Genomic DNA, 27,588 nt, shown 5'->3' on the forward strand with positions numbered 1-27,588 from the left:
CTCACATAAGCACAGTGCTTCCCTTTGTTCTTTGTGTGACTAGAGATTTTGTCTTCCCAAATATTTCTTCAGTCCATCTTCTTATTTTGTAGACTCTTGTAAAAAATAACTTAGAGTTGTTCTGTTAAACCTTAAAAGTATGTTTAGTCCAGTTTAGTAACCATACTTCTGAAAAATACACATTTCTCATGAAGAATAATGTGGATATGATTATTGAAAGTTAGATTTTAATGACATTGCATTGAACTTCCTATTTGCATAGATTTTGAAAGTCCATCACATGCAGTATTGAACAGAGCTGCTGTTTATTTGGTGCTGCAAGAGGAGTAAAATTAACATTACTAAGTGTCTTACTAACAAATGTTACTAACATTTAGTTACTAACATTAACTAACATTAATAAATGATACTAACAAATGTTGTATTGCTGTATGGGGATTACATTATTCAGTATCCAGAAGCCATTCACTGTAGAATAACAGGTGCCACAGAAAGGACATTACACAGAGAACAGCATGCAGCTCCAGCTTGCCAATAACTTTTTGTTGTACAGCCCAAGTAAAAGATGAGTGATTTGGTTATCTGTCACTTTAGGGTTAATTTAAATTAATTTTTACAGAGAAATTATGTATTGTTACAAGGGGCAGACATGCTTTGAAATGTAATTACTGGTCATACTTAATAGCTCATTTTTAGTTTGGTAATTTTAAGAAATGAAAAGGCCACCTACTTACTATCACCATTTTTAAATCCAGCAATATTCTGAAATACAGAATGTCTTTTTTCTTTATTGAAAGCTCAAATAAATAATTTGGAACATTTTGTTAGGACACAAATTGGCTAATAGTTTTTTTGAAAATGCTTTAATATCTGTTGTGATGCCATTTATATGACAAACAAGAAAACTAATAACTAATGTTGAAAGAGCTGTAAGTAAACTCTTTCAGTGAGAAAATGAAGCCTATTCAATATAGTCTAAATTAAAAGACCTTTTAAAAGGCCTATTTTTGAATAAACAAGCATGAAAATTCACCTAAGGCTCTAACTTCGTGTATTGAGAGTTAAGAAGCAGACCTTTTCATATGCCTTCAAAATATAAATCTGATAAAATGGTTTGAAATTTTTAATTCATTGAATCTGTTTAATGTTATTTTTTTGTTATTTGATAGAAATTCATCCTGAAAGAGCTTCATCTTCAAAGCCAGAAGAAAGTTTCTGTGTTGACAGTTACAATCCCTTCAAGGATGAAGATGCCCCAGAGTACTTAAACCCATTTGATGAGCCGGATCACGCACCAGAAGCACCTGGAAGTGTAAGAGATCCTCTTCCACAACCTGCAAAAAGGAAAAACATCAGGCCAGTGGATATGAGCAAATACCTCTATGCAGATACCTCTAAGGCTGAGGAGGAAGAGCTGGATGAGTAAGTATGATTCTCCATCTTTCAGCAGCTTTGCAGGCATTAGTAGTGGGATCCCTGGCTTAATCTTGAGGTGTATTGGGTTGAAGCATGGTGATCCTTAATCACCTCCTTAGGACAGACTCATCCTTGGGGAGCTCAGCAGCAGGAAATACCATGCCCCCAGGTCATGCTATTCAGCTGAACATGATCAGTGAGGAAACTTTCCTTCGCCTTATTGATAACAAACGACTTGACAGGGAACAAGTCTGTGGACCTTTCTGACACTTCATGCCCTGACAATTGCAAATGAGCCAGAAATTAAAGGAGCAACAGAGCTTGGGCCTTCCTCTCCTTTTTGCCATTATTTTTACTACATAAAATAATAATTTTTGCCAATGATAACAGGGAGTTTGTTTTATCTTGATGCAGTATCTAAAAAGGGAGAGCACTTTGCAATCTGCATAGCACATTTTTGAGAATCTCATCAACGGAATATATGTGGTAAAGATAACACTATATGTGCATACTTAGGTAGTTTCTTTCAGCATATAAAACTTTCATAAACTCACACTGATTGTCTTGTATTATAGTATAGCAACTGTCAGGAAGGGAGAGCTTTTTGCAATTCCTGCACAGCTTGGGAGGTTGGAAGGTGTATCCTGAATCCTTGTTTGTGGCCATTAGTCACCAACCACACCACTCATGAGGCAGTTTATGGTGATTACATCTGAGCAATTTTACAGACAACAATTCTAATTAATATTTAACTTTACATTATTTAATGAGATTTATCATGGCATGACATTTGCATTACTTTAATATTAACAGATCATCATCTTTCTGTTTCTCTGTCGGTAGCTGTGGTCTAGGAAATGGAAGGATTCCCAGGCACTCTAATAGAAACATATGAAGGGCTCTGCAGAGTTTTTCCTTCTAAAGCTCTGCAGCCAATGGATTTAATGTTGGTATTTAGTCTGTGAAAAGTAAAAGCAAAAAAATAAATAAAGGGCATGGGGGATGATGCCTCTGCTAGCTCCATTTGTCAGGACAGTGCCTGAATAAACAACACTGGCTGCTGTGTCTTCAGAGCACAGTGTGATCACACTGACAGCCACACCAGGCATTCCTGGTCATTCCCTGGTCACCAGAATCCGTAGGGAATAAAAATGTGTGTATTTTACACCCACCAAGATACAGGTATAGAGGACAGCAAAGACTGAGAGGAGCAGAAAGAGAAAAAGCCACATGGATGAGCAAGTGAAGAATTTTTTCTGTTTTCTGTTCATGCTTTCACTTCCACCTTAAGCACATCTGTGCCAATGGGGCTTGTTGGCAGGGCTGTAACCCTTCGTTTTGCTGTGTACTGGACTTTAGCCCTTGGTTAACAGCAGCCTCCTTCTTGTTTCAATGACTCCATTTGCTTCATTGTTTGTTTTTTTTTCCCCAAAGATAAAAATAAATTCCCCATAGGTGGATTCTACTTGAACACAAAGGTGGTCTGTATTCTCATGATAAAGCAGTGTCCCATGGGAAGATCGAAGGATAAAGAGTCAGTAAACACTGTAAAACCAATTTTTTACATCTTTTACATAAGTTTTTTATGTCCTGACCCCCAAAGTAACCTTCCTCTCCACATTTTCCTCTGAAGTTACAGGAGCAATACATCATACAAAAAGACTTGGAGACCATTTGTTGAGTGCATTGGGTAGAAATGTGGCAAGGAGAACCCTTGAATCTTTATACTGAAACTCTCTGGAGGAATAAGCATAATAATAAAAGTCCAGTCTGGAAACATAGGACATCTAATATTAGATCACATCTGCAAACACTATTTTGACTCATCTCATGTTCTTAATTTTCAAATTTTTAAGTAGAAAGCTTCTGCTGAGGCATGGTCTGGTGAGCACCAAAGACAAAATTTTCACAGGCAGTGCCAGCTGGTGGTTTCTGAGTGCCTTAAGTCATGAGGGTTTGTGTCCAGATATGTATTGTTTTTACTGACTGTGAATATTGATGCTTTTACTATCTACATAAGTGGGTAGTCTTCTTCCAAGCCTGTTGAAGTCTAGGTTTCCGTGTCAATTTGTGGGAGAGAGTTCCATAAGAAAACACAGTCTCTAATGAAATGTGTTTCTTTTGTTGATTGTAAATAAATTCCCTTTCCAATCCCATACTGTCTCCTCTGCTGGCTTATCAAAACAACAATTAATAGCATTGGATTTACCTGCCATTAACATTTGTTGTCTTGTCTATCTCTAGCATGTTCACCTTTCCTTGTCACTTGTCTGAGTGCTAACTTTTTCGATCTCTCTTCATACAGAAGTCTCTTCATCTCTCTAATCATTTCCACCGCCCGTCTCTGGACCCTGTTATTTCTTCTGCTATGTGTCTATTTTAAGATGTCTTGACTTGGCCTGAGCAGTGTATTCAAGACAAAGCTGAACAACTGAGTCCTATCATGAGAATAGAAAACTTTGCATGTTATTTTCAACCTCTCATAACATCTTGTCTTTTGATTTTTTAAAAATTCTGTTTCATTTTTGACTACCACTGGTCAAGGGCTGTCTCCAGGTGTCCTTTTGAACCTATAGGTGGAAGGCATGAAATGGAAGAAATAGAAGGCTCCTGATTTATTGATTAGCAGGAAATACAATGTACCCCCATGTCTTAAATGTTTAATTTGTGTTCACTTAATGTACTGCTTGGCATTTTCCTCTTATATTTTGTGTGAAATGCAGTGTTGTGTCCTGAGAACGTGGACACACCAGTTAGCATCAGGACCCTTGTCCCACTCTGCTCTGGCAGATCCCTAGTTCTGATTCTGGACTCGGAGCTTACACGAAGTGCCCCAAGAGCTGAACTCTGACTCCAGTTTTGTAACAGACTCTCACTGTAATCCTGTAAAAAGTACTTGGCCTCAGTGCACCTCTGTGAAGGATTTACCTTGGGTAATTTGCTTTGTTGAAATGTATTTGACTAATACATTTGACTAATACATAATGTTTGTGACAAGAACTAACACTTCATAACACACACACAAAGCCCAGTCATGGACTCGTGTAAGCATCGCAAGGCATTGCGTGGCACAGGGGGACTTAGGTGAGCCAGAACATCTACTCTGCTGCAAAAATATGCTCTCAAAACATACTTCCTCTGGCTAATTTCTCATACCTACCTAAAGACAAGGGACACATTTTCCTTTTGTTATTTTGGACATTTCACTCTTAGTGGAAGATACCGCTTTTGCCTTTTTTTGAATTTCTTACATTAAAATCCACCTGTTAGTGAAGGAGGGCACACCTTGTGAAGTTAATCATTTGAAAATAGCACAGCTCACAACTGCTTCATGTATAATGCTTTCAACTGTAGTACTTCTGGTTGGCAATACTGCCTGACCTTCTAGCCCTGCCATGCTGACAGCTTTGGGTTTCCTCCTCAGCAAAATGTTTATTTTTTAATTTTTTTTTCAGCTAACTGGTAAGACTGATCAAAATAATTTTTAAATTGGTCAGAATAAAACTTGCATTCCAATATAATTTGGCTCTGTGGCTTCTTATCTCTTTAATCACTGTTTGGCTTAGAATTATGCTGTGTAATTGGCAAGGCTATCCAGTTGCTATGTACTGAAGTTGCCTGTTGCACAAGAAGCCACAAGCCATTTTGTCACATTGTCAGTGACAGTTTAATGCCAGGTATCTTGTCAGGTCCGAAATGTTTTAATTTTGTGGAGGACAGTCTAGTGTCTCTTCAAACAAATCATTTTATGTGAATCCATTAAATAACTTCACAGAGCCAGTAAATATGGGGCTGGCCTCAGAGAAAAGTGCTTTAATATTTTCCAGCTAAGGCTGTTTTCAACTAGACTTTTCAGATGCTTAATTTCTTGTAGAGCTGTGTGGAAGCTGTTGGACTAAACTCTGCTGTGTATATCAGTTCCTCATAACTACAAACCTTATAGTTTGTTCAGGAAAGAACCGTTTTGGTTGTTTTTTTCTGTATTGGTATTATTTTTCAAAAATCTTGCTCTATATTTGTAAGACCAATTAAGGGTAGTACAAAGAGGCAAGTAGAAGGTAGCACGTGTGCATGTCTGTTCTGTGCATGTACCTGTGTCTGTTTCTGTGACCAAAATGTGGGGGTTTAGTCTGGTTTTCAAGCAAGCTCTTCTCTAGAGAAGAAGGCTTCTCTCCTTATAGCACTTCCTTCTGGTGGGTACAGTTCTTCAGGATGACACCTGCAGTGCAGGCAGTTCTAGAGCCTAAAAGTTCAAAAGATGGTTCTTCCAAACTTGTTTACTCTCACTGATAAGGTGTTGGGCTTTTTCTCATACCAAAATAATTTTAACACCTTACAAATACACCTTTCTAATTCAGAAGTAAATTCCTGCCAAACATGCTGTGCCTGTTGGCTGTTCCGAAGGCTGACTTGTTGAACTAAATAAAACCTTGTGCTGTCCTATAGAATGCATTGTTCTTCAGCCTTTATCTCTTTTATCTTCATTTTCACCTCCCTTTGAACTCTCTGGTGTCTGAAGGCAGCTGAGCTGGGCTGTCAGCTAAATTAGAGCTACTGACAACTGCATGCATTCTCCACTCCAGCCTGAATATCTCCTTTTCCTACTGCCTTCCATGGAAAACACCTTTCTGTTTCTATTTAATTTGTTACTTTGGTTGCCTTTAGTTTTTATTGCACTAGTGGCTTTGCACTTGACAGACAGCAAAGTGGAAACACCTGAAAGTTGCCTTCAGTCAACAAATGAGTTATTTTAGTGTTAGTCTTTCCTTTTGCTTCAGAAGTTGGATATCTTTTTCTGTAAGGAGCAGAAGCAGCAGGTTCTTAGAAAGGTCTGGAGATTTTATGCCTGATTTTCACTTACGTGCTTTGGTAAACATTGCCTTTCAAAAGCAGATTTCTGTGATGTGGGTTATTAATTACTTGCTTTTTCTCAGTGAAAACAGGATGACTGTAAATTGCAATAAAATAAACTCTAAAGTTTGTCTATGAGACTGAAAGATATTTTCATATTACAAGTACAAAGGAGAGAAATTTGGTGTTGTGTGGAAGGCAACTGGATGAATAGTTGTTTTTTACTGCTGTTGTAGTTCTTAAAAATAGTGTGTGCTAGCTCCCGACCCTTATCCTGAGAGGGAACTTGTGAATGGTCTAGCTAGATAGGCCCTTATCTAATACATTAGTGTTTCCATCCAAAGTTGAATTCTAAGGGACTTCAAGGGACTGAGGTTATTTGTTGTGGTTGGTTACACTGCATGTAATAATTGTATGCAACTAGATTGTTGGGAATCGTAGTTTGAGATATGTGATAAATATATCTTCCATGAGAAAGAGGGACTAGAAAAGAATAAACTAACTGTCCAGATTTTGATTGCAAAATATGAAAAGCAAATAGTATTAAAAAGGAAATAATTCAGTGCAAAAAAAGATTTCCTTAAATATCCTTGCAGGATACAAAGCTGCTGGCTCTACTAAGTGTGTAGAAGAAGCCATTATTTGATATATTATTGATTGGTTGGTATTTGATGTACCGAGGTAACATAAAATTTGGCTGTGGAGGTATTTATTTAGGGTGGTACAAATGCAGAGTTGGAACATGGACACCCAAATTATGGATAATTCTTTGGACTGCATTTACTTGGTGGAAGATGCTTACTCTGTAATGCTCTCAAGTAAGGTTTGGTTATAAAAAGCGCTTTCAAAATAGGCAGGTGATGCCTGCTTATGTCTGCAGAGAGATATATGCAAGTCAGATGTGGTTTTCTTACACTATTCTCTTACCTAAGGGGTGTTCTTAAAATGGTGTGGTGCCTGTAAACTACTGAGTTTGAAATACACTTGAGGCTGAATGTGTAACCGTGGAGGCCAAACTTTTCTAAACTGGACAGCCAAGAGTGAGGCCTCTAAAGCCCTGTGGGAGCATGACTGTACCAGTGGGATGATTCTTAATTGTTCTAACCAAGCTGTCTTTATTCTGTTCATTAGAGTGTTAAATACCCAGCAGCTTCACTCACATTCTTTGGTATTGATCTTGTCATAAAATCAGATCACTCTTTGATAGATAGCGAAGTATAATTGAAGAATTAGCTTTATGCAGTTGATAAAACTTCTGCAATTTACAGGACTTTATAAAAAATATGGAAATTATGACTGAATAAGGCAGTTTCAGTTGTTGTAACTCACTTTTCAATTGTATGAAAATGTAGAACTTAAAAGTGTATAAAGGTAAAACATTCTTACGTGGGATAATAAAAGCATTTTAGTCATTTGGCTTTCCTAAGCAGGTCTTATTTTTGGTTTTATTTCCAAGGAGATAGCAAAGAAATGTGTTTCCCTTCTTTTAATTAGATCAAATCCATTTTATGAACCAAAATCAAGCCCTGCTTTAATTAAAGTTGCTCTGCAAGAACCAGAAAAGAAGATGAAAAGAAAGGCTCCTGAACCCCCAAACCTCTTGCCAAAGACAGAGATGGGCATGGGTGAGAACATTTCAGCAATTCCTGCATCGAGGGAGCTTTCCTCCTCTCCTAAGGTAAGCTTTTCTTACCAAAATTTTGTCTTTGTTTGCAACAGTACCTTTCTGTGCATTGTAAACATCCTGTTTATTTCTGCAGGCATCTTAAAAGCTTTGCCAGTATTTAATAAGGTATTGGCTTGTCTCTATTCACTTGGTTCATAGGGAGGAGTAGGAGCTTGTATTTTTTCTTTCAGGATTTAATGACAACAGTAACAGCATCTGCAGTTTCAAAGAAGTGAGTCTTCTAGTAACCAATGTTACAGGACAGCTGGATATGCTGTGGAGAAGGAAGAAAATCATGTTGAACAGTGCTTTGTCCTGATCTAGTTTAATGCTCCTAAGCCTTGCCTCTGTTGAAGAGTCTGTCTCCACATTTCTGTCATAAATCTGGGTTTTAAAAGCTTAGTACTGGATACAGTTTGTTTGTATTTGGATTAATATATGTCCAATTCCAAACCTATGTTGAAGTAATCTAAAAAAAAAAAAAAATAGTCTACCTTAAAGATAAGGTTAACTGTTTACTAGGAATGTCCAGACTAAAGATACTTACATATGCACATCCATTTATGTTTTTCATGGGAAAATCTGAGTTAATTTCAGTGGAAGAGGTAATGTGAGGTGTGGGTGTTTTATTGCTACAACAGCCAACTTCTGCCGGTGTGGATTTCAGCTCCAGTGTTTCAGCAGTTAGCACCTCTTGTGCTTTTTCTTTAAGCAAAATAAGCATTTAATAGCATAAGTTAATGGACCTTTCTTAGAAATGGATACCATATGTTGTTTTAAAGGTAGGAAGATGAGGACAGAATGCCTCCCTTCCAGTGTATCTTGCCCAGTGTATGCACATTATCATCTGGTTTGCCTTGAATCAGAGCTATTGTACTCCACTTTCAGAATTGAGGGAAGCTACTTGTCATATCTATCATTTCATTGTGTAATTACTCAGCCAGATTGCTCACATGTCCTTGTCCACTCAGGCTCTGATCTTGTTGTCATTTTGCCACTCAATCAGGCTAAAGAGTATGAGACCAGAAACCCAATCTCTGTCTGCTCACTGCAAAACAGAACAGTGGAGTAAGACAAGTACACTTCACAAGTTACTCTTCATATGCAAAGATAAAACCAGGGATATATGAAATCAAAGCACAGCAGGTTTATAACACTCTGAAATGGGGTTCAGTACTGTTAGCTGCAGTTTCTGTATGAGTTTCTGCATGAAAAGTGACACATTATTTGATTTCTGGTGGAGTCTGGCTCTTGGGTCAAGCAAAATGGCCAAAGCAAAGCTTTCTGGTACTACCAAGGCTGTGAAGAGACATGTGTGGAGATTTTTATCAGATTGCTTGGTGGAAATTGTGTCCCCTTTCCTCATTGTTTGAAAGGTGTTTTTTTGCGGATGTGTATCCAAGGAAATGTGTCTCTCTGTTTTATACATGTCCTCACTGTGCTGAAATAACATATTACTACCAAGTTTGGTTGTTGTAGTTTTTGTCTTCCCTAGATCAAGCTTTAGCATGTCATAAAGTTGGAATTAAGATTCAGGATTGAACTCTCTGAGCAGACTGTGCTGTTATGGACAGTCAGGTAGTTCCTGCTTTTCTGTGTGGTGTTACCTGGTGAATTTTTTTGGTGCCTGCCTGCTTACAGCCCACTTTTCTGCCCTTGAGGCACTGCTGAGATCAGCAGAGGTCCACTGAAACACTGATTTTCATTAGGGCTGGGAGGGAAGGTGGAGCTCCGTGCTCACATGTTCTTTTATAGGAAAGCTTTAATTAATTTTTTTAACAGGATTTTGGAGGATAGGAGACATTAGGGAAGGGTCCAAAGCAGATGCATGGCCCTGGTTTATTATATTACAGTGGAAAGTTTTGCTGAGTGGGTGTGTTAAAATATTGTACGGTCACTTGCAATGCAGAAAGCTTTCTGTAAGCATAGTCTTTTTTCTGTGCTTGAATTGTTTTGCACTCAGATCAAAAGCACTTTACTTGGAATGCTTTTTGAAATTTGGAAAAGTACTGGCATTTAAAAGAAAAGAAACTTTTTCTCACAGAACAGTACAAAATAGTGCCCAGGTGGGACTTGGAGCATTGGCACAAATGACTTGTTTATTGCTCAATAATAGAGACAATGTTTGGCAACTCCAGAAAAACTTCCATCCAAAGGTACAGGCACTATATAAACATGAACATAGCGCATGCCCTTATGTAGGGGATTAGTCCTATAGAGGTAAACTTAGGTAGAGGGAGGTTAAATCATGTGTCTTAGTGTTCTGTCCGAGTTTGCTGTGCACAGAAGTCTTTGGAAGTTATACCAGAGGCTAAGTGGTTTCAGCAGGTTCAATTCCCTGTCTTGGTTGTTGTCATAGGAAATGTCTGTGGAGCAGAAATGCTAATCTTTAAACTACACAAACGCAGCATTAATATTAGAACTTCAGAGTTTAAGGAAAAATATTCCAAAAGCTCCTCTGCAAGTCTTTGTCAGAGTATTTGATGCTCATTTTTCCTTCACATCCTAGCAGTGTTTGTCATGTTGGCTGAATCCAAAAAACACAAACACTCATTGCCATCTACACACCAGCAAATTTATTAAGTGATGAGCAGTCAGTTACCTGTGGTAGCAAACCCTTTCTAATCCTCTTCAGTGTCTTCCCCTTGAGCAGACCCTTTTGATCACTTCAAGATCTCCTGTCAGCTGTATTGGTGAGGAAGGGTCAATTATCTATCTTAGATAAAGGCAGGGTTTAGCACTCTGTAAAGGTCCAGCTCTTCAGCTCACAGAATTAGCTCAGTATTTGCCATATCTGAGTTTGGAGGAAGTTTTGCTTTGGAATGTTTTTATCTATTCACACTTCCTAAAGGAATATCTTAATTCTGTCCTGTTTTGTGTACCTCCTCCAAACTAATCTGAGTCATCAGAGAGAGCTTAAAATGCAGAGTCTGAGATCTGGAGTTACCCCACAGTTAATCATCTCAAATGACTTGAAAACTATGGCATGCTGACTCTATTTAGGTGAGTCTGACAAAGTGCAAAGCTGTAATTAAGCTCTTCAGTCATCAAACTTCTACAGTGCTGTCAAGCCCAGCAGTGCTGAAGCCTTGTTGGGCTTGTTACTGTCATACATCTGTTACTGTTCTTTACACGGTTTGGATAACCAGGTTCTGCCTTTCACAGAGGTGATGAACATTAAATTTCCCCCACTTGCTGACTATGTGGAAAAAAATGTGGTCTCAGTCTCAAAATGTGGTATCAGACCAGTACATAGCATGTATATGGGTGCTCATCATTGCTTTAGCTGATTACAAAATACACATAAGAACTTAAACAGGGTGAAGTCTCAGCCAGTTTCAGATCTCTTCTCTGCATGATGTTGAATTTATTTGAAAGAAGATCAATCCCAGAGCTGGCAACTATGTCTCGAGGTAGAGGAGCTAAAGCAGTCTGTCTCTCCACAATCAAGGATTTTATTGTCCTTGTGAGAATGAGGGGGCAGGAATGCTACTGAATTTAAGTAGGACGTAAAGAATTATTTACTAGGGAACAGGAAGAAACAGGTAAGCTTCCTCAACCATAGTTATTTTTAAGTGTTAGAAGAAAATGCTTCTTGTCGTGGATTAACATATACTCTTTGACTCCTTTGAAGGATAGCATATGCCCTTCATTTTCAGGAAACAATTCTTAGAGAGGCTTTTCTTGGGATTTGGTATATTCAGTTTATTGCCAGACTTTAGCTAAAGCTCTTGTTGATGTCTCATGAAACCAGGAGTTTTCTGTCATTACCATTGACGTACTGGAAGCAAACATGTGTGTTATATTTGGTGAATCCAGCTTGGTCTCGCATCCTTTGTCCCACCTTCAGGGTCTGGAAGCCTGTGTTGGTTCAAGATGTGCCTTACAGAGTAACTGCTGCATGCTGACGAGCTGCCAGCCTGGGATTTGGGAGCTCCCAGAGTTCCATCTCACAGTTGCCTGCCCAGAATCTCTCAGCAAATGAAACTCCTGCACTCCGTCATGGGGATAGATGTTTCTCTGGCAATACATAATTATAAGAACAGACATAAAGTTGATATCAGACCAAAAGATGCTTTTTGAACTATACCTTGGATGGATTTTTAGTTATTCCTTGCAACTGATGAAGGTGTATGGCACCAGGACAGGATGATAAATCAGCTTAAGACTATCAGTATTGTATACACCATTTTTGCCTTTATTAAGGTCATGGTGTTGCTGGTAGTCATGAAAACACTGGAATTGCTTTGGGTGCTCTTAGATAAGAACTTGTGATGGCCTTTTAAGTCAGTGGATGAGGAGAATACACATTCACATAGCAGCCCAAAGCCAATAGTAACATCTCAGTTTGTCATCATCATTGTTAAAGCTCTCTCTGTCTCTCACTTTATAACTAAAATTAATTGCTTTGCATGCCAAGTAATAATCTGCTCTCTCATGCCAGACAAGCTAGCTGGTTTAAGCTCTAATGAAACATTTACAGGAAATACAGAATCATTTTCTGCATGACATGTAATGATCCATCTCCATGCAGTATCCTTGGTAATCTGCTGTGTATCTGCAATGCTTCAGGATGTTCAGGCTGTCCAGAAAGATTTCTGCCTGATGGTTGGTCCTTCAAGCAGCAAAGCAGGTACAAATTCCTTCCTTATGAAAGAAGAGAAATTCTCAGATACTTCTTGAGGAAACAACAAGGAACCTGTAATTTTTTTCACTCCTTCCCATTCATTCTAAGCCAGAATAAATGCTTAGAGCACAAAATAGGTAGGTTTAATGGGAGGGGGGGAAGTGACAGCTTCCCCTACAGCTCCCAAGATATCAGGGATCCTAAAGTCTCCAGTTGCTTGATTTCTCCACTTTTATTTACCTTAAGCTTACCAACCTTATGTGACCAAACAGTAGCAAGTCTTCATCCTACAACACATGTGCAGGAATGCAGCTGAGTGGAGGAATGACAGTAAATTCCACATGGGAGATGAAGATCGCTCACTGTCCCTTGGTATCAAAAGTATCTCCAGTTGTTCATTCACTTAAGAACTTCCCAGCTCTCTGGAACATCTTCTTCAATGATTTTGCTCCTTTTCAGCTTCACATTTGCTACAAAGGAGCTGTACAGCTTCTTTTCATGAGATCTTTGTCACTCCCTATGTAGACAGATGGTTCAAGCCCAAGGAAGACCTGGAAGGTACTGGATAGAACTGGAAGATATCTGCTCTAATGAACTTAAGCAAAAAAAAAAAAGGTACTCTGAGAAAATCTGCCTTTGCATGCAGCCCAAAGACAGTTTTTCTTTTAACAGCAAGAAAGACAAGCTGCACACATAATATGAACAGAGAGATAGTGAGATAATCATATGGAAGCACAGACAAGTCATTCAACTTGCTCCTTTTCAAGTGTTAAAGGATAAAAGAGGCTCCATTTTTTAAAAATCCAATACTTAAACAATTCCCTATTACTGTTTTCATGAGTTTTAAATGGTGTTTATGAACTTGACTATGTTGCTCTCGTATTATTCCCATGATTGGTGCTAACATCAAGACTGTAGAGGAAACCAAGCCCTTCCATGTGGCTTTCTGCCCTTCTGAATGAAGTATTTTGTGCCCATGCTGTCACAAAGATTAAGGTGCTGCTCTGTAGTCACATTGTCTCTAAGAGAGATGCTTCCTTCAGAATTTGAGGGTTAAAACCATCAACAATTTGCCCAAATGTTCCTGTAGCAGGAGATTTTCCTAGGACTGAAGCTGAGCTGAGCTGCTTCCATCTTCAGCCTCTTATTTCCCTCTTTGTCCCAGAAGCTGGAGTATTACCTGGATGGAAACACATCAGTGTGGTGGCTTGTGCCACCCTGTATGTTCTGCTCTGCAGGGAGTCAGTCCAGGCTGTGTGCTGAGCCAAGGGCCAGAGAAAGGCACTGCTTTCTGTGACGATTAAATGCTGCCCAGGAGCTGTGAATGGGATCCTTCCCTCTGTCATGAACTCCTTATGCATGGTGCTAAGCTAATCTCTTGAACCAGATTTTGAACTGTGGTGGTTTGTTTGTTGTTGGTTTGGTTTTTTTTTCTCAAGTTCACAGCTGCATCCAACCCAGATAAATTAGCAGAGCTGTTGGCCTGACTGTAGTGCCATGCAGCTGAGAGAGTGATGCTTTCTGTCACATGAAATATCCTAAACGAACAGTTCTCCATAAGGTCAGGTCTTAGGTGGCTCAACTGAGGATTCAAAAGCATTAGCATACAGTAATCTGGAGGTGGCTTTTTTGTGGACCTCAGTTTTTATTCAAATATATATATATGCTATTATACAAAGGGTATTAATAAAAATGCATTTGTAACCATAATTTGAACACTTCATTTGACAACTTTAAGTGCTGCTATTTAAGTGTTTGACTTTTTCTTCTTTAGGTCCTTATTAGTAGTGGGGTTCCAGATAACAGGTCTCCAGAGCTGTCCTGGAAAAATATTTTTCATTGCAAATTAATATACATAATGTTCAGGTTGATAAATGCTTGACTGCTTCTGTCATTTTCGTAATTGCTCTTTAAGATATTTGTGCATTATTGGTGCAATGTAGCTCCTGCTGAAATGGATGGAAACTTTGTCAGTGCCTGCAGCAGTTCTGGGTTGCACCAGTTACCATTTCTGCAAAATCTCTTTGCAAGTAAGGTTTGGTAACTGCACCAGCATTGTGACATTCCAGCCTTGCTTTTCATATTTTAAATTTAAATTACCAAATTATAGATCTCAGATTTATTGTCATAAAATGCTACTTCAGTGGAAATAAAATACTACTTTCAGTGGAAAAGGTGCATTGAGATTTCTGGAGTGCTGCATTTCCTAAATATCAATGCTTCCATGGCAGTTTGGTTTCCCTCCCAGAGGACAAGGGGATTGGGCACAGCCACTGCCTGGACAGCTGGAGCAGTCCTGGCCTCCCCAAACATCTAAATGACAGCTGCACTGGGCCAGCTCTAGTGAGATCTAGTCCATCTTCTGGGAGATGTTGTCTGAAAATCCTTATCCCCAGTGAGCACCTTTTATTTTACTCTATTTCCTGTAAGTTTTTTGCCTTCTCTTCTCTGGCAGAAGGGAGCTGTGGGGAGGCAGGCAGATGGCACAAGACCATGGACTCCTGATGTAGGTGCTGGAGACCCTTCTGTGGTTTGTGACCTGGAGGGCTTTGATTCTCATGCTGGGCTTCACAGACTCATGTTTAGTTCAAGCTTTGCTCTTTAAAAAGTAGAAGAAATAAGGAACACTTCTCCTCTCCTAAAGCCTTCTTAAACCATCAAATCATCAAAACAAAAATCCTCAAAATCTTTGCAACAAAAACCTGGAAAAAAAAAAAATCTGTCTTTTTTCTGTACAGTTTTGATACCTTATTATCAGGTTCCTTAACAAGAGCCACACAAGCGGAGTACAGGACAGCTCTTAAAGTGAAAACTTGTTTCTTTCCAGTGTTCCCTTGCACCTAACAAGGACCTCATCACAATTTATAGAAGTTGACATTGTAGCATTTAACTTTGAGCTGTTACCTCGGGCTGGGGCCGGTTTAGGTAAAGTCCTGGGTGCTCTCTCCCCCATCCATGGCTCATCCATGGCCCCCGTGCAGCACTCAGTGAAAGGAGCACATGAACAATGTGCCGGGTTCTCTGCTTGCCTGAGGGATGGGTTTGGTTCATCCTGGTTGGCAAGCACCCCAAATTGGAAATAAGTGTGCATGAATAAACACTGCTTTGCTTCTGTCATGATGAGTTATGGACATATTACAAAAATAATTATCTTCCCTTCATAAATCAGTCTGATAGTTGACTTTGGTTTGCTTACTAATTCACTGTTCCTGCTAAGTGTTCTTTGGTTTGGGTCAGATGCTTAAGCATAGGAATAAATCACAGGTCTAAGCCAGAATGCTTTTTGTTGCAAGAAAAGAAAGTCTAAAACCAAAATAGATGGCATTTGTAAGCAGATCTATGGTGCAATGATGCCCCTAAAATAAGACATTTGTGTTATTCTACCCTGCTTTGTAGAAGTATTTTTAGATAGATTTTTGCCTAATTTATTTAAAATTATGATCACCATTAGTTTTAGGTGGGCAGGTTAGTGAAACAGATTTGTGAAGCTAGATATACTCAAAGGTAAAATCCAGGAGAAAAAGGGAATCCATAGGTGCCAGAAGCCCAGCCTTGGGGCATGTGAAACGCTCAGGTATTCTATGTGTATGTTGCAGTCATACCCACCAGCAAATGCAAGTTAAGCACAAACCTTTTTAAAGGGAGAGAAAATCAAGCCAGTTAGAAGGAAAATGTTGTATTCCTGAGTTGCAAGGAGAAATGTGTTGCCAATTCATACTGCAACAGAGCTCTGGTGACAAGAGGCTGCATAATAAAGCGAGTACTTGTGCGATAGTGCCGGCACACTAGCTGCATGTTCTACAAGAGCATTTTTTAGCCATGTTCAACAGTGTGCCTGCTATCGCTCCTCCATTTGTTGAATTCAGGATGACCTTTGCATGAATAAAGTCAAATAGGATTAAGGCAGGAATTTTCAACAATGGGAAAGAGCAACAGATGTAGCCGACTTTGAACGTGGGAGGATTGTTGATGCACGGTTGCCTAAAGGGAGTGTCTGTGGTGACAAAAAAAGGGGGGGAAAAACCCAACAATTTCCTAAAATATTAACCGCATAAAAGAAAAGAAAATAAATAGAAAACAGTCCAAAGGAACTGAGTGATTTTGGTTTTTGTTGGCATCAAGCTCAAGGCAGGATTTTTTGATTCACTGCCTCCTTTTAAATCTATTTCTCTCTATTCTTTCAGCAGAACTCTGTTCTCTGCAACTGTCACTATATGAGCTGTCTGAGGGGTTTGTGGCATGTACCATATTTTAAGATTCACATTTTTTCTGAGTTGTTTTAAGGAAAACACAAATGGAGTATACAGGAAAAAAGAGATGTTGTTTTGCTGGAGAATCAGCCATTTGAATACAAAATCAAGATCCTGCTGATGTTTTATGGTTTGATTTGTCCTGTGCAGAAGCATATAGATGGATCTCAAGTGAATACGGTGCAGGCACTCTGTAATAAAGTGGAATAATAAAGTGGCACCCTTAATAAAGGGGGAAAAATGGTTAAAAATATATTTAAAGCAAGAACTCCTTCTGATTCAACTTAAGTAATTTTATGTGTAATTATATATACCAAATTTGTTTTTATCTCAATAAAAAGAGGACATGCAAATGTATTTTAGTTTTTATTTTACTTTTATTATTGAGAGGAGCTGCTTTGCAGTTTAGCAGATAATTGTGTTAACATCTGAATGATACTTCATAGTTTGTAGTAATGAGTAATGCACAGAATTTAGATATCATTCATATGTCTAATTCAGACAAATCAGCTTTGAAAGGCATGTGTAGGAAAAGCTTTTAAAGTGTGAATGAAATCATGTGCTCTAGCTCAATGAAAGGGCTTTAAAGGAGCTAGCTAGAAACTAAAGCCATTAAGGAAATCACCTTGTAAATGTTACGAAAAATATTGGTGAGCTTAATATATTAGCTCAACTTTAATATTTAAAAGCTTGATTAAGCACTCACTGATTAAATGCTTACACCGCTTTAAAGAGAGCTATGGTGTTGAGAGGGCAGTCTCTCACAGGGTAGAAATCATTTGGATTCAGAGGATGTAGCATGGTGAAACATCTTCTAATACATCTTATCCTGCCTCTCCCCATACTCCTTTAGAGCAGAGCTGGCTGGGGTGAGCTGTGGGTTCCCACTCGCAGATGCTGTGCCACAGGATACTCAGTAGTTGTAACATGTCTGCCATCCCCAAAATAAGGAGTGTTTCAACAGACACAAACAACCCCCCTCACCCCAACACAAATAAAACCAAAACAAAAAAATTACCCCAAAACCCCCTGCTGTTACCTGGGGTGGAATATCTTGAAGAACACAACTCTCTAGGTACCGGAGGCTTCATTACTAATTTTTTTTTACTTTGGTAAAGGTCTTGTAATGTTTAATTTTGAGACTAGGAGCAACTTCATATGCATGCCTGGCATCTTTAGCACCAAGAGCACATCACTGTTGCTTGCATGGTGTGGATCAATGCCCACTGTGGCTGTAGAAAGTTGCCTTTTTTATTTCCCTGCGGGCTCAGTGTGGGGACCGACGTTAAGCTTACAGATGTGTACACAACTGCTCAAATTGTGCCTGCACAACTGGGGGAGAGGCTGTCACAGGCACACAGCACAGCCACAGAAATACATTTTGAAGGGACGTTTGGATGCTGACTATTGCACGCCTGGATTTTCCTGAGCATTCTTGAGACGTAATGCAGAGTCCACTGAAGGCAAGGGGGAGTTGAGGTCCTCTAGTTGCCCCTCAGTTTTGCCCCAGAGCAGTGAAATCTTTCCTCCCAAGGTTCCACGAGTGTGAACTGGGGCAGGTTAGAGTTGTTTCTAACCCCTTAGTTTCTTTTGTATGCTGAAAGGGCAAGCCACAAGGAGGAGTACACTCTCTTTTTCTTGGGTAGGCTAGCTAAAATCTTCATTCTTCCTCACTTCATCAACACCTTTTGAATAGGTTTTGAAGAGGAACTGTAATCTTAAAGCCTTTTAAGGGCCGTGTTTCTTGGTTTGCTTCAATGCAAATACATCCTTAGAATCTAACTCAGCCAAACAACCTCTAAAATGTCCTAAAATGTTATACCACCATAAAAAATTATAAATAGTGTTCTATTTTTGTATTCTTTCTTTTTTTTCCAATTAGCTGCATTGTATTTTATGCCTCTGGAGCATAATGAAAGTAATTTTACTTAAAAAACACATAGTCAGAGTGTGTTTTTGTTATTTCAGGTAAGCTTGGGGTGTTTTTTATATATTGAGAGAGCGTATATTTTCTTTCTGAGTGTGTATATAGATACATACAAAGGTATATATATTATATGTACACCTTTATAGCAATAAATAAGTATTATGTATATATATGCCTTTATATAAAACAAATATATGTTTATTATCTACAGTCAATCTTTCTGGAAAGTGAATTCAGACACCAATCCAATAGAGATGGCTTATAATTCAATCATAATTCAGGTGGTTTGTTCTAGAGTCGGCTTCATAACTCAACCATATTCTGTAACACCGTGAGCCCTCTTCTTAACATTGCCAAAGTGCTCTTAGGAACTCTGTGAGAAGCTTTGTTTTTATCACTGTAAAGCAATGTTACAGAATTGATGTTTTTCTAAAGTGCTCTCCTGGCCCTCTGTGCTATTGGTAAATCATCTGTCATGGTTGTCATTGACAGCAGTGACTCAGTGACATAATGGGATTCAGTCTTTTATTGAGACATGGGTGCAGATCAGAACCCAATCAATAGGCTTACATATAAAAAACATGGCAAGCCAAATATTGTTGCAATGCTCAGTGTGGTTGTAACTGTAACCACAACCTTTCCACTCTACCTAAAATGTTAAAGGAGTTTTGCCACTAGGATTTAAAAAACAAAAAAACAAAAGTAAGAAGAAAAATTGCTTTTGAGGGATTTTCAGGGAAGGAGTTGTCTCTGCAAATGCATTTAACTGTTTTTACATTTCTATATAGCAGCAAGATTAGGCTTTTATAAAGAAGTTGTTTGGGGTTTTCTTTTAGGACAGTATTTTTTTTTCTGTTTACATACTTTCCATTATTTTCAAAGGTAGGACCAGAATGTGGCATAGGTGTGAATAATAGAGAATAATAGAAGATAATTCCAATGAGAGCCTCCAAATTTTTGAAATGTTCTGGCATTTCTAGTCTCCTTGGATATATAAGTGGTTGATTTAAAATCCCAACCTGTCTTTTTTTGCAAGCATTAAAGAGTCACGGAATGCATACAACACATGGGACGTTATGGGGTTGCCTTGAGAGAACTTGCATCTCTTTTGGAAGTGTTTCCTTCCCTTTTTGGAGGAAATCAGTACTGTGACTAGTCCCCAGACATACAAATTTATTGCTCTGGATTTTGGGTCTTGTGTGAGTTTCTGTGTTTTGGGGGTGCTTTGTGCACAAATGAAGTGTAATTCATCCTTCATCACCTCAGTCTCACTTTCTCTGGCAGTTGCTCTGCCAGCATTTCATGCCCAATACAGAAGAAAAAGAATAAAGCAAGATGATGCAGTGGGCCTATTTTCTGACCAGATTTCACATCCTTAAAAAGGTTAACATTGTCCTTGCTGCTACCTCTGCATGACTAATGGACTGTGTGGATCCTCAGACAGGTGATCTAAATGACACTGGAAAATGCATATCTGCTTGGAACTATTTGAGAAATAGATTCACATTAAAAAAAAAGGTTTTAAATGGGTTTTTTTCATCTTTATTGAGCAAAAAGAGAGTAAGAGATCAAATCCTACTATAGTCTCATTTTGTTTTGTCCTCAACTTAGAAGATTCTTTTAAAAACTGGTGATGAGTTTTTAAAACTGATGAACTGGTGAAAGTCACTGGCTGTGAGTAGTAGGTTTCAATTCCATAAGAATTGTCCTTTTTTTGTAGTGAAGTTAGTTACAAATATGCTGCTTCTGTCTGATTTTGGACATAAAATGTCTCTGTAGTGTTCCATATCTTAGGGACAGAGATAGCATTCCTTAATCTGCTTGCAGCATCTTAGACTTCTGCTCTGAAGAGTCTTCTTAATAGCCAGGCTCCACCAGCTGCAAAAGAGGTTTTGGGAGAACGATGACACTAACCTTGCCTACCTGAACTCCTCTTTGGAGAGTCCAGTGGTGTCCTCTTCTTGCATCCTCCCACCCACTCCCAGACTTGCAGAAGGGATTGTTAAGTACCAGCACCTAACACTGCCGAGGTTTTATGAACAGGAGAAAATAAAAAATCACTGCTAAATTATTTTTAGCTATTTAGATGTGGTAAAGAAAAAAAACTTCTGTGAATGTAACTCATTGAGAACCTAAAGTATGACTAAAGCAGCATGCACACTCTATATTTATCAACTTGTCATTCTCCCACTAGAGCTTCAGCACTTCTGTTTGAGTGTTCTCTAAGTTTTATTGTAACTGTAGGGAAAACTGCTCTTTGACCTCCCCTCCTGTACAGCTTTAAAGGTAAGGTAGGTGTTAATCAAATTACATTGCTGTGCTTGTTTCCTAGTCATGTCTTGGCTGATGCTTCTGAATGTTGCCTAGAAGTGTGAAAAGCTTGTGTTTTTAATTTGATGGGTCCTACACCTTTAAATAATTTGTAGAAGCTCGTGTAACTTGGAACTAACGCTCAGTATTAGAACAAACTTTGTAGATGCCACTGGAAGCTTATTTAGAGCAGTTGGCTTTTATAAATTTACCACAGTTATGAAATTGCAGCTAGTTTGCTGTGTTACCAGAGCTCTCCCTTTACATTAACTTTCTCTTCCCTTTATTCTCCCCATTTCAAAGACTGTCATAATCATTTAATCTCTCATTATGCAATTAGATATGTTGCTACACATTTATTAGCAAACTTACTGTCAGACTAGTAGTAATGCTCTAATTTACACTTCCCAAAGCATGGAAATTCCTGTGTAGGAATGAAGGCTCCCTTCTTTTCCATCCACCACCTATCCTGAGGTGCTTGTGCAGTGAAAAGTATTGCAGGAGACTGAGATGGGTGAGTGATAAGTTCTCTACATGTTGTAACAGCTGGACATGATCAGACATGTTGAGGATGATGTATGAGGCTTGAGTGTGAGTTTTCTGCATTTGTGCTAGCTGAAGGTTTACCCTCTGTAGCTCCTTTGGGCTTCTCTGATAAATCTCATCTCATGCCCACATGCAAGAAAGAGCAGTTGATGCCTTCCCCTGATGCTCCTTCTAATAGCTGACCAAAAGACTGAAGTTTTCTGGTGCAGTCCTTCAGTCCAGGTGTTTCCTAGTTCTACCTGCAGATGAGTGTTTGGAATCACAAGCAGCTCAAACCCAACACATTAATCATTGCATCATCTGGGGACCAATAGAGAACCTGGCAGGAATGCTTAGTTTTATTTAACACACCGTGTAAACTAACTCCAAAAGGGACTTGAATATGTAACACTTTCTTCCATTTGTGGAAGCTCAAAGGTATAACTCCTTTTAAAGATTTTAATCTGGTGGACATTAATGTATTTGGGATCCAGTGATGTCATCTGCCTGTCACTGGGAGTTAGTGACAGTTAATGCATGGATTAATGATTGGAACAGTGTTGAAAGACCAGGGAGTCATGGATCTGTATCTCTGGTACTGTCTGAGAAGTACAGACTCCAATCAGCAATGCCTATGGAGTTGTCTGTTCAGGAAAACCCATCAGGCCATTATCTGGCTCCTGTGCTCATGGGTATTGTGTACACTGCAGGAGTAATAGTGCATGCTAAAAGCCCTGTCTGGTTCTTCACATCACCCTGTTGTAGCAGTATCCTTCTTTTCTCACTCAGCTTGGAATACTCCATGTACGTATGAGCCACAAAATTTTTGAAATCAGCATTTTGTCTCGAATCTTTTACTATTACAATAGTGTATATATTACAATATAATAGTGTAATATAATACTATTACAATTTGCTGTGTAATGTTTTGCTCAAAGTGTTTGTTTTTTATTTATTTCACAAAATACTTTTTCGTGGGGGACTTTTAAACCAAGGAAAAGGAAAAAGCTGCTGAAAAAATTTTGTAGTTCCAAATATCAAGCTATTTTTAAAAAATGTTAACGTAAGTACTATGTCAAATTAATGAAAAAAGCTGTCTCTGTGGACAATGTACTAATACTTAATCCAAAATTTTATGGAGTAGATCCTAGGGATCATTTAGGAGTTCTACATGTGTTAAAAAAAATGAAACCCAGAAGATTTGACTGCTGTGCATTGCTGTAACACCCCTGGAACGTGGCTAACGCCCAATTACTGCATGCTTAGACTTGGATGGGAATTACAATTGAGCTGTAAAATATTTTGACAGTTTCCAACTGTTGTGTGGTTATTAGCCAGGCATCATAAGAGAATGAAATAGTGATTTGATTAGGTTTGTATCACAATCTGCTTAAACAAGGACTTTCAACATAAACATGTAGTGTAAAGTGTTAATCAGAGGCAGTATTTAATTATTAGCAGCTTTTCTTGAGTTCTGCAGGAGACAATTCCTCTCTCGCAAAGATTTTGATTTCTTAAATGAGACTTGCCATACCTTTATGCTTCAGCTTTTCATTTACAAGCTTTTACTTGTTGAGTGCTAAAAGCATAACCACACCAAATTTAATTTGTTGCATGAAAATTATGTGTGTATTTTTCAAGAGGATAGATTTGACAGTGTTGAAGCTAGAAAAGCTTGTGTTAATTACATATTATAAAACAAAAAGGATATTTTCATTTAACATGTATTTCTCCTTTTAGCTGAACAAGTCCTAGCAATTAGCAAATTTGAATAATGTAAGAATTCCTGGAAAAATATATGTTAAGCCAAGTGGCACTTGAATTGCTGGTACTTTTACATGTATTTTTATTTTGAAATGAAACTAATAAAGCAAAAATATTCAAACTGCATGCAAATTAAGCTCCAGATTGTGCCAGTCTTGTTATGTTCATTAAGCCATTGAATCCTTGAGTAGTGGCTGTTATTCCATGGGGACTATTCACAGAATAAGGGACTATTCAGAGAGGTAAAGATAACAATCTGCCTTCACACTGCTTAAATAATGCTCATTCTGTTGGGCGACTAAAGCAAGAATATTCAAGCCTGTCATTCCTTAATTTTTCACTTGCTTTGTTTAGTAATGCTTTTTTTGTTTTCTGTGTTGTTTATGAATGGTGCTTGAGAGTGAAGCATTCTGTTTCTGGTAGGGAAGGCTTTTTCAAGTGTTGTCATCCTGTCTTTTCTTTAAAAAACCTTCTTAGATAATCTTTGTCTCTCAGTTCAGTCTGTGACATCTCTGCTGTGGCTGAGAGCTGATTTGGTTACCAGTGTTGCTTACGTATTGCTGTTTGCCTAAATGCCTCATTTCACCCAGCTGGAATTGGTGGGGTTTTTCTGACTGTTGTCCTGAGTTTGACCTGAACTCTCACCTTGCAGGTGACAAAACCTTTGTAACATATCCTAGATTTTAAAGTGGCTTTGTGACTCTGTGCAAATGTGCTGACTGGGAGAGAGCCTTCCTCTCTGGCAGTCCTCATGAGGGGCAGTTCCAGTGGTGGGGTTATCCTCAATAGCCAGTCTCTTAAACAACTCAGAGAGCTGTAAAGTGTACAGTTTTTAATTTGGAGAGTTGTTAGTGGTTATGGAACTTCCCGTGTGTTCAGATAGCTGTGTGCCAGGAAAAAAACCAAAATATGCTGTGCTTGCAAGGAGATCTGATTGACATAGGGGAATTGGTGCACGAGTTGCTTATGGAACGATTAATACCAGGACCTCCATGCTGGTATTAATTTTTAAAATGAGAAATGGGGGTTTTTTTGGTGGGTGATTGAACAGAGAGGCCAGTGTGAAGTGTTGCATGGTGGGAATTAGGTGTTTTCCAGCTTGCTTCCTGTGCAACCAGAGCATGGAAGGAAACTCTGCCAGGCTCCTGCTCCCTGATGATGGCAGCAGCCCATGCGAGCTGTAGGCTCTGGAGGTAAGAGACACAGAAAATGTTGGTCTGAAGCACATCCAAAAGATCTTTCTGCTTGCACAAAGGCTAAGTTCTCCTTCACAAAATGAAGAATTTCTGCAACCTATTGTTAAACAGCAGTGAAACATCCATGGACTTCCCAGGCAGTCTTGAGTGCTTCGTTATACTGCATTAGAGATTGCTTCTCCTGTTGTCTGACCTCTAGCAACTAAAGCCTGTAACTTTGGTTTAGTAAACACTGATGTGAGGGTCAAAGAGTTTGCTTTCTTCTTTGGAATTTTACATAGTTGATGACTCACCATGTTACCTTCCTCTATCTTCATACCATAAATGACCAAAATGTGCTTCAGCTTTCTTCATGCTTTCCCCCCCCTCCCCACTCCAATCTTTCTTTGGGCTCATCTTCCTTACACTCTTTTTCAGGGAAAACTGAACATAAAATTTTTGTTGTGGTTTTGTTGATGCTGCATGGAGTGAGAGAGGCAGTCTGTGTCTTGCAGGCTTTATTCCTGTCTGTACCTCTCAGTACAAAGTTTGTCTTTTTCACAACTACCTGATGTTGTTGACTTTCTGTTCAGCTTGAACAGACTGTTTCCCTCGTATCCTTTCGTGAAGAGCTGTTACCTAACCAGTTCTTCCTCATCCTGCATTTATGTAAATGATTACTCCTTCCTATGTTTCACTTGTACCTATTGAATTTCATAGTGCTTTTTTCAGAACTTTACTTCTTTTTATGTTACTGGAGTTCTTCTAGTGCATTCAGTGTCCCTCTCAGTTTCTTGTCCAGTGCATCATTCACCTTCCCAATTCAGACTTGCACCTAACCTAAGAAATACTCTTGCAGAACCCCTTTTAATGCATAATCCCAAGAATCACTTAAAACTAGTCTTGGATATAGTTTTCCAGCCTGTTTTGCACCTATCTGAGTCTCATTAAAGCTCTGTTTTCCATGCTTCCTTTTATGAGAGCATCTTGATCAATTAAAAGAGCTCAGCTTCATCTGTAATCCGTTATTTGATGCTTCTCTATTCCCTGCTTCCATCTTGTAGAAGCGACTTGGACTACTAGTTATGATTTGTTGATGACAAATTAATGTTTGTTGCTTGTCTTCTTGTAACTTTCTTCTTCTAAGAAGGAGCTTAATTATTTGTTCCACCTCTTTTTAATTTGCTTGTCTGCATTCTTGCTATTTGTCCTTTATCTTATGCATTTAAAGACTAGAAGGAAATGTAGTCTTTTCCTACTCTTCTAATATTCTCCCCTGTGTTCAAGTGTCCAAACTGACCATTAATTTTGGATGTTGTTTCATATTGGTTCTTCCAGTACCTTAGGATTACATTAAATGTGTTCAGCTGATCTGAAAGCTTCTGGCTTATCTAAGCTGTTTCCACATGGGGCTGAAATCTGACCTTTCTGTGTCTGTATGAGTAATGCAAGTCTCCAACTTCCATCTGATTTGTGGAATAAAGACAGATGTAGAAAAAAGTACTAAGCATTTCAGATGTAGAAAAAAAGTACTGAGCATTTCAGATGTCTCCCCATCATCTGTGGACAGCTTCTCCTTACCACTGAGGAGGGAAGCAATACTTTTATTTATCTCCATCTTGTGATTGTTTGCACAGAGTCAGCTGCCTATGCAGTAGTTTATAAAGGCAAAAACCTGTTTCCATGAAATTCTCATTTATCTCTTGCTGTCCTCAGGAGCTTTAAGTATATCCATCTTTATGCCTAGTGCCAGCTCATGGGTACCAGCACCTTATTCAGGACTGTAAAATACACTGATTTTATTTCCACAAGAGACGTACTATGGCCTTCAGAGGTACTATGACATCAATACTGGGCTTAAAAATACTGAGTCCTCTAAGCACACCCAAAAAGAGATTGTTTTCCTTTGTTACTGCAATACCTGCACAAATCTGGCATCTGTGTTGTGTTCTCAAGTATTTAAAACAAAGATTTCTCATAGGTAAAGGCTAATGCTTCCATAAATCTGCCTATGGTTGTGCATTAATGCAAATGATGCAGTAGATTTACAAAATAGGTAACTATAAAGTTCTGAGCAATGTCACCTTTAATGAGCCAACATCAGAAGGTTGCCTGAAAACCATGTCTGTTGAAATGTTCTGAAGAGTGGGATAATGACTTGTGTTTATTTAATGGCTCTGTCAAAAGAAATTCCTGCAAAAGCAACAAGAGTTCACTGTTTTGAGGAGGAATTGGCAGTGACTCTCATTTTTAGTTTGCCTTGTGCTTTCTTTTAGAAGAGATTCTTGTGACCTTTTCTGACAAGCTCTAACACTTCCATTGTTTGCTGCAGGCCTTTGAAATGTGGCAGAGATAGCCTTGGGCCCAGGGAGGTGCGTTTTGCTAGTTCAGTTCACATTTAACAAAGTTAAAAGCTTTGAAAATTGCTATTCCTCATCTGTGGTTTAAGTTGCTTAATTCTGGCAACCTGCCCAAAACCCTGAACGTTCCCATCGTGGCAGAGAGCCAGGGATTGTGAACCAGCAGCATCCTGGTAGCTCATCTGGGCTTCCAGCACAGATTATATGAGAGCAGAGCGTTCAGCCCACATGCCACCGGGACAACTGGAGGAAGGAAGGTGGACACAAGGAAACTGCCTGTCTTCTGAGAGCAGAAAAATGAGGCCCCATCCCTGCATGTCATCTGTTCATACTGTTACATTATAAATACGTGTAATCATCAGAGACCGAGCTCCGTGTTCGCTTCTGCTTAATGGTATGAGTTACATACCTTTTCTTGAGATTTTTAATTGAAAACACGGCGTTCAAAACAAAGATTATGCAACCTCAGGGAAGAGAAGCTAGGTGAGCCTCGTCCAATCCCTTTTTAATAGTTCAGTCTGAGAAGGAGATCACTGTAACTTTTTTCCTGGCTGTACTGACCATCAGGTGAAATTACTTCCGCATAAGTAACCAATTCATTATGTTGCCTCAGATTTGTTTCTCTTTTACTAGTTCATTAACATAATCTCCTTGCAATTAGCTAATAAATTTAGGGCTTCTCAGCCTGGTGAGGTAGCTGCCCACACTCCTGTGCGG

General features: G+C 38.9%; 1 protein-coding gene across 14 annotated transcripts in view; it reads left to right on the plus strand.

The window, feature by feature from the left end:
- The window catches only part of EHBP1 (EH domain binding protein 1), a 207,987-nt gene that overhangs the window by 94,043 nt on the left and 86,356 nt on the right, over nt 1-27,588 (plus strand). For all 14 annotated transcript variants that reach the window (XR_009277165.1, XM_058834762.1, XM_058834763.1 and 11 more), the window contains exons 9-10: nt 1,170-1,422; nt 7,762-7,945. Coding sequence is in view for 13 of the 14 variants with exons in the window: in XM_058834762.1 (XP_058690745.1) it covers nt 1,170-1,422; nt 7,762-7,945 (437 nt within the window). In the remaining variant the exon portion in view is untranslated. The remainder of the gene's footprint in view (nt 1-1,169; nt 1,423-7,761; nt 7,946-27,588) is intronic.

Source organism: Poecile atricapillus, chromosome 3 (assembly GCF_030490865.1).
Source record: "Poecile atricapillus isolate bPoeAtr1 chromosome 3, bPoeAtr1.hap1, whole genome shotgun sequence".
In the NCBI taxonomy this organism is placed as follows: Eukaryota; Metazoa; Chordata; class Aves; order Passeriformes; family Paridae; genus Poecile; species Poecile atricapillus.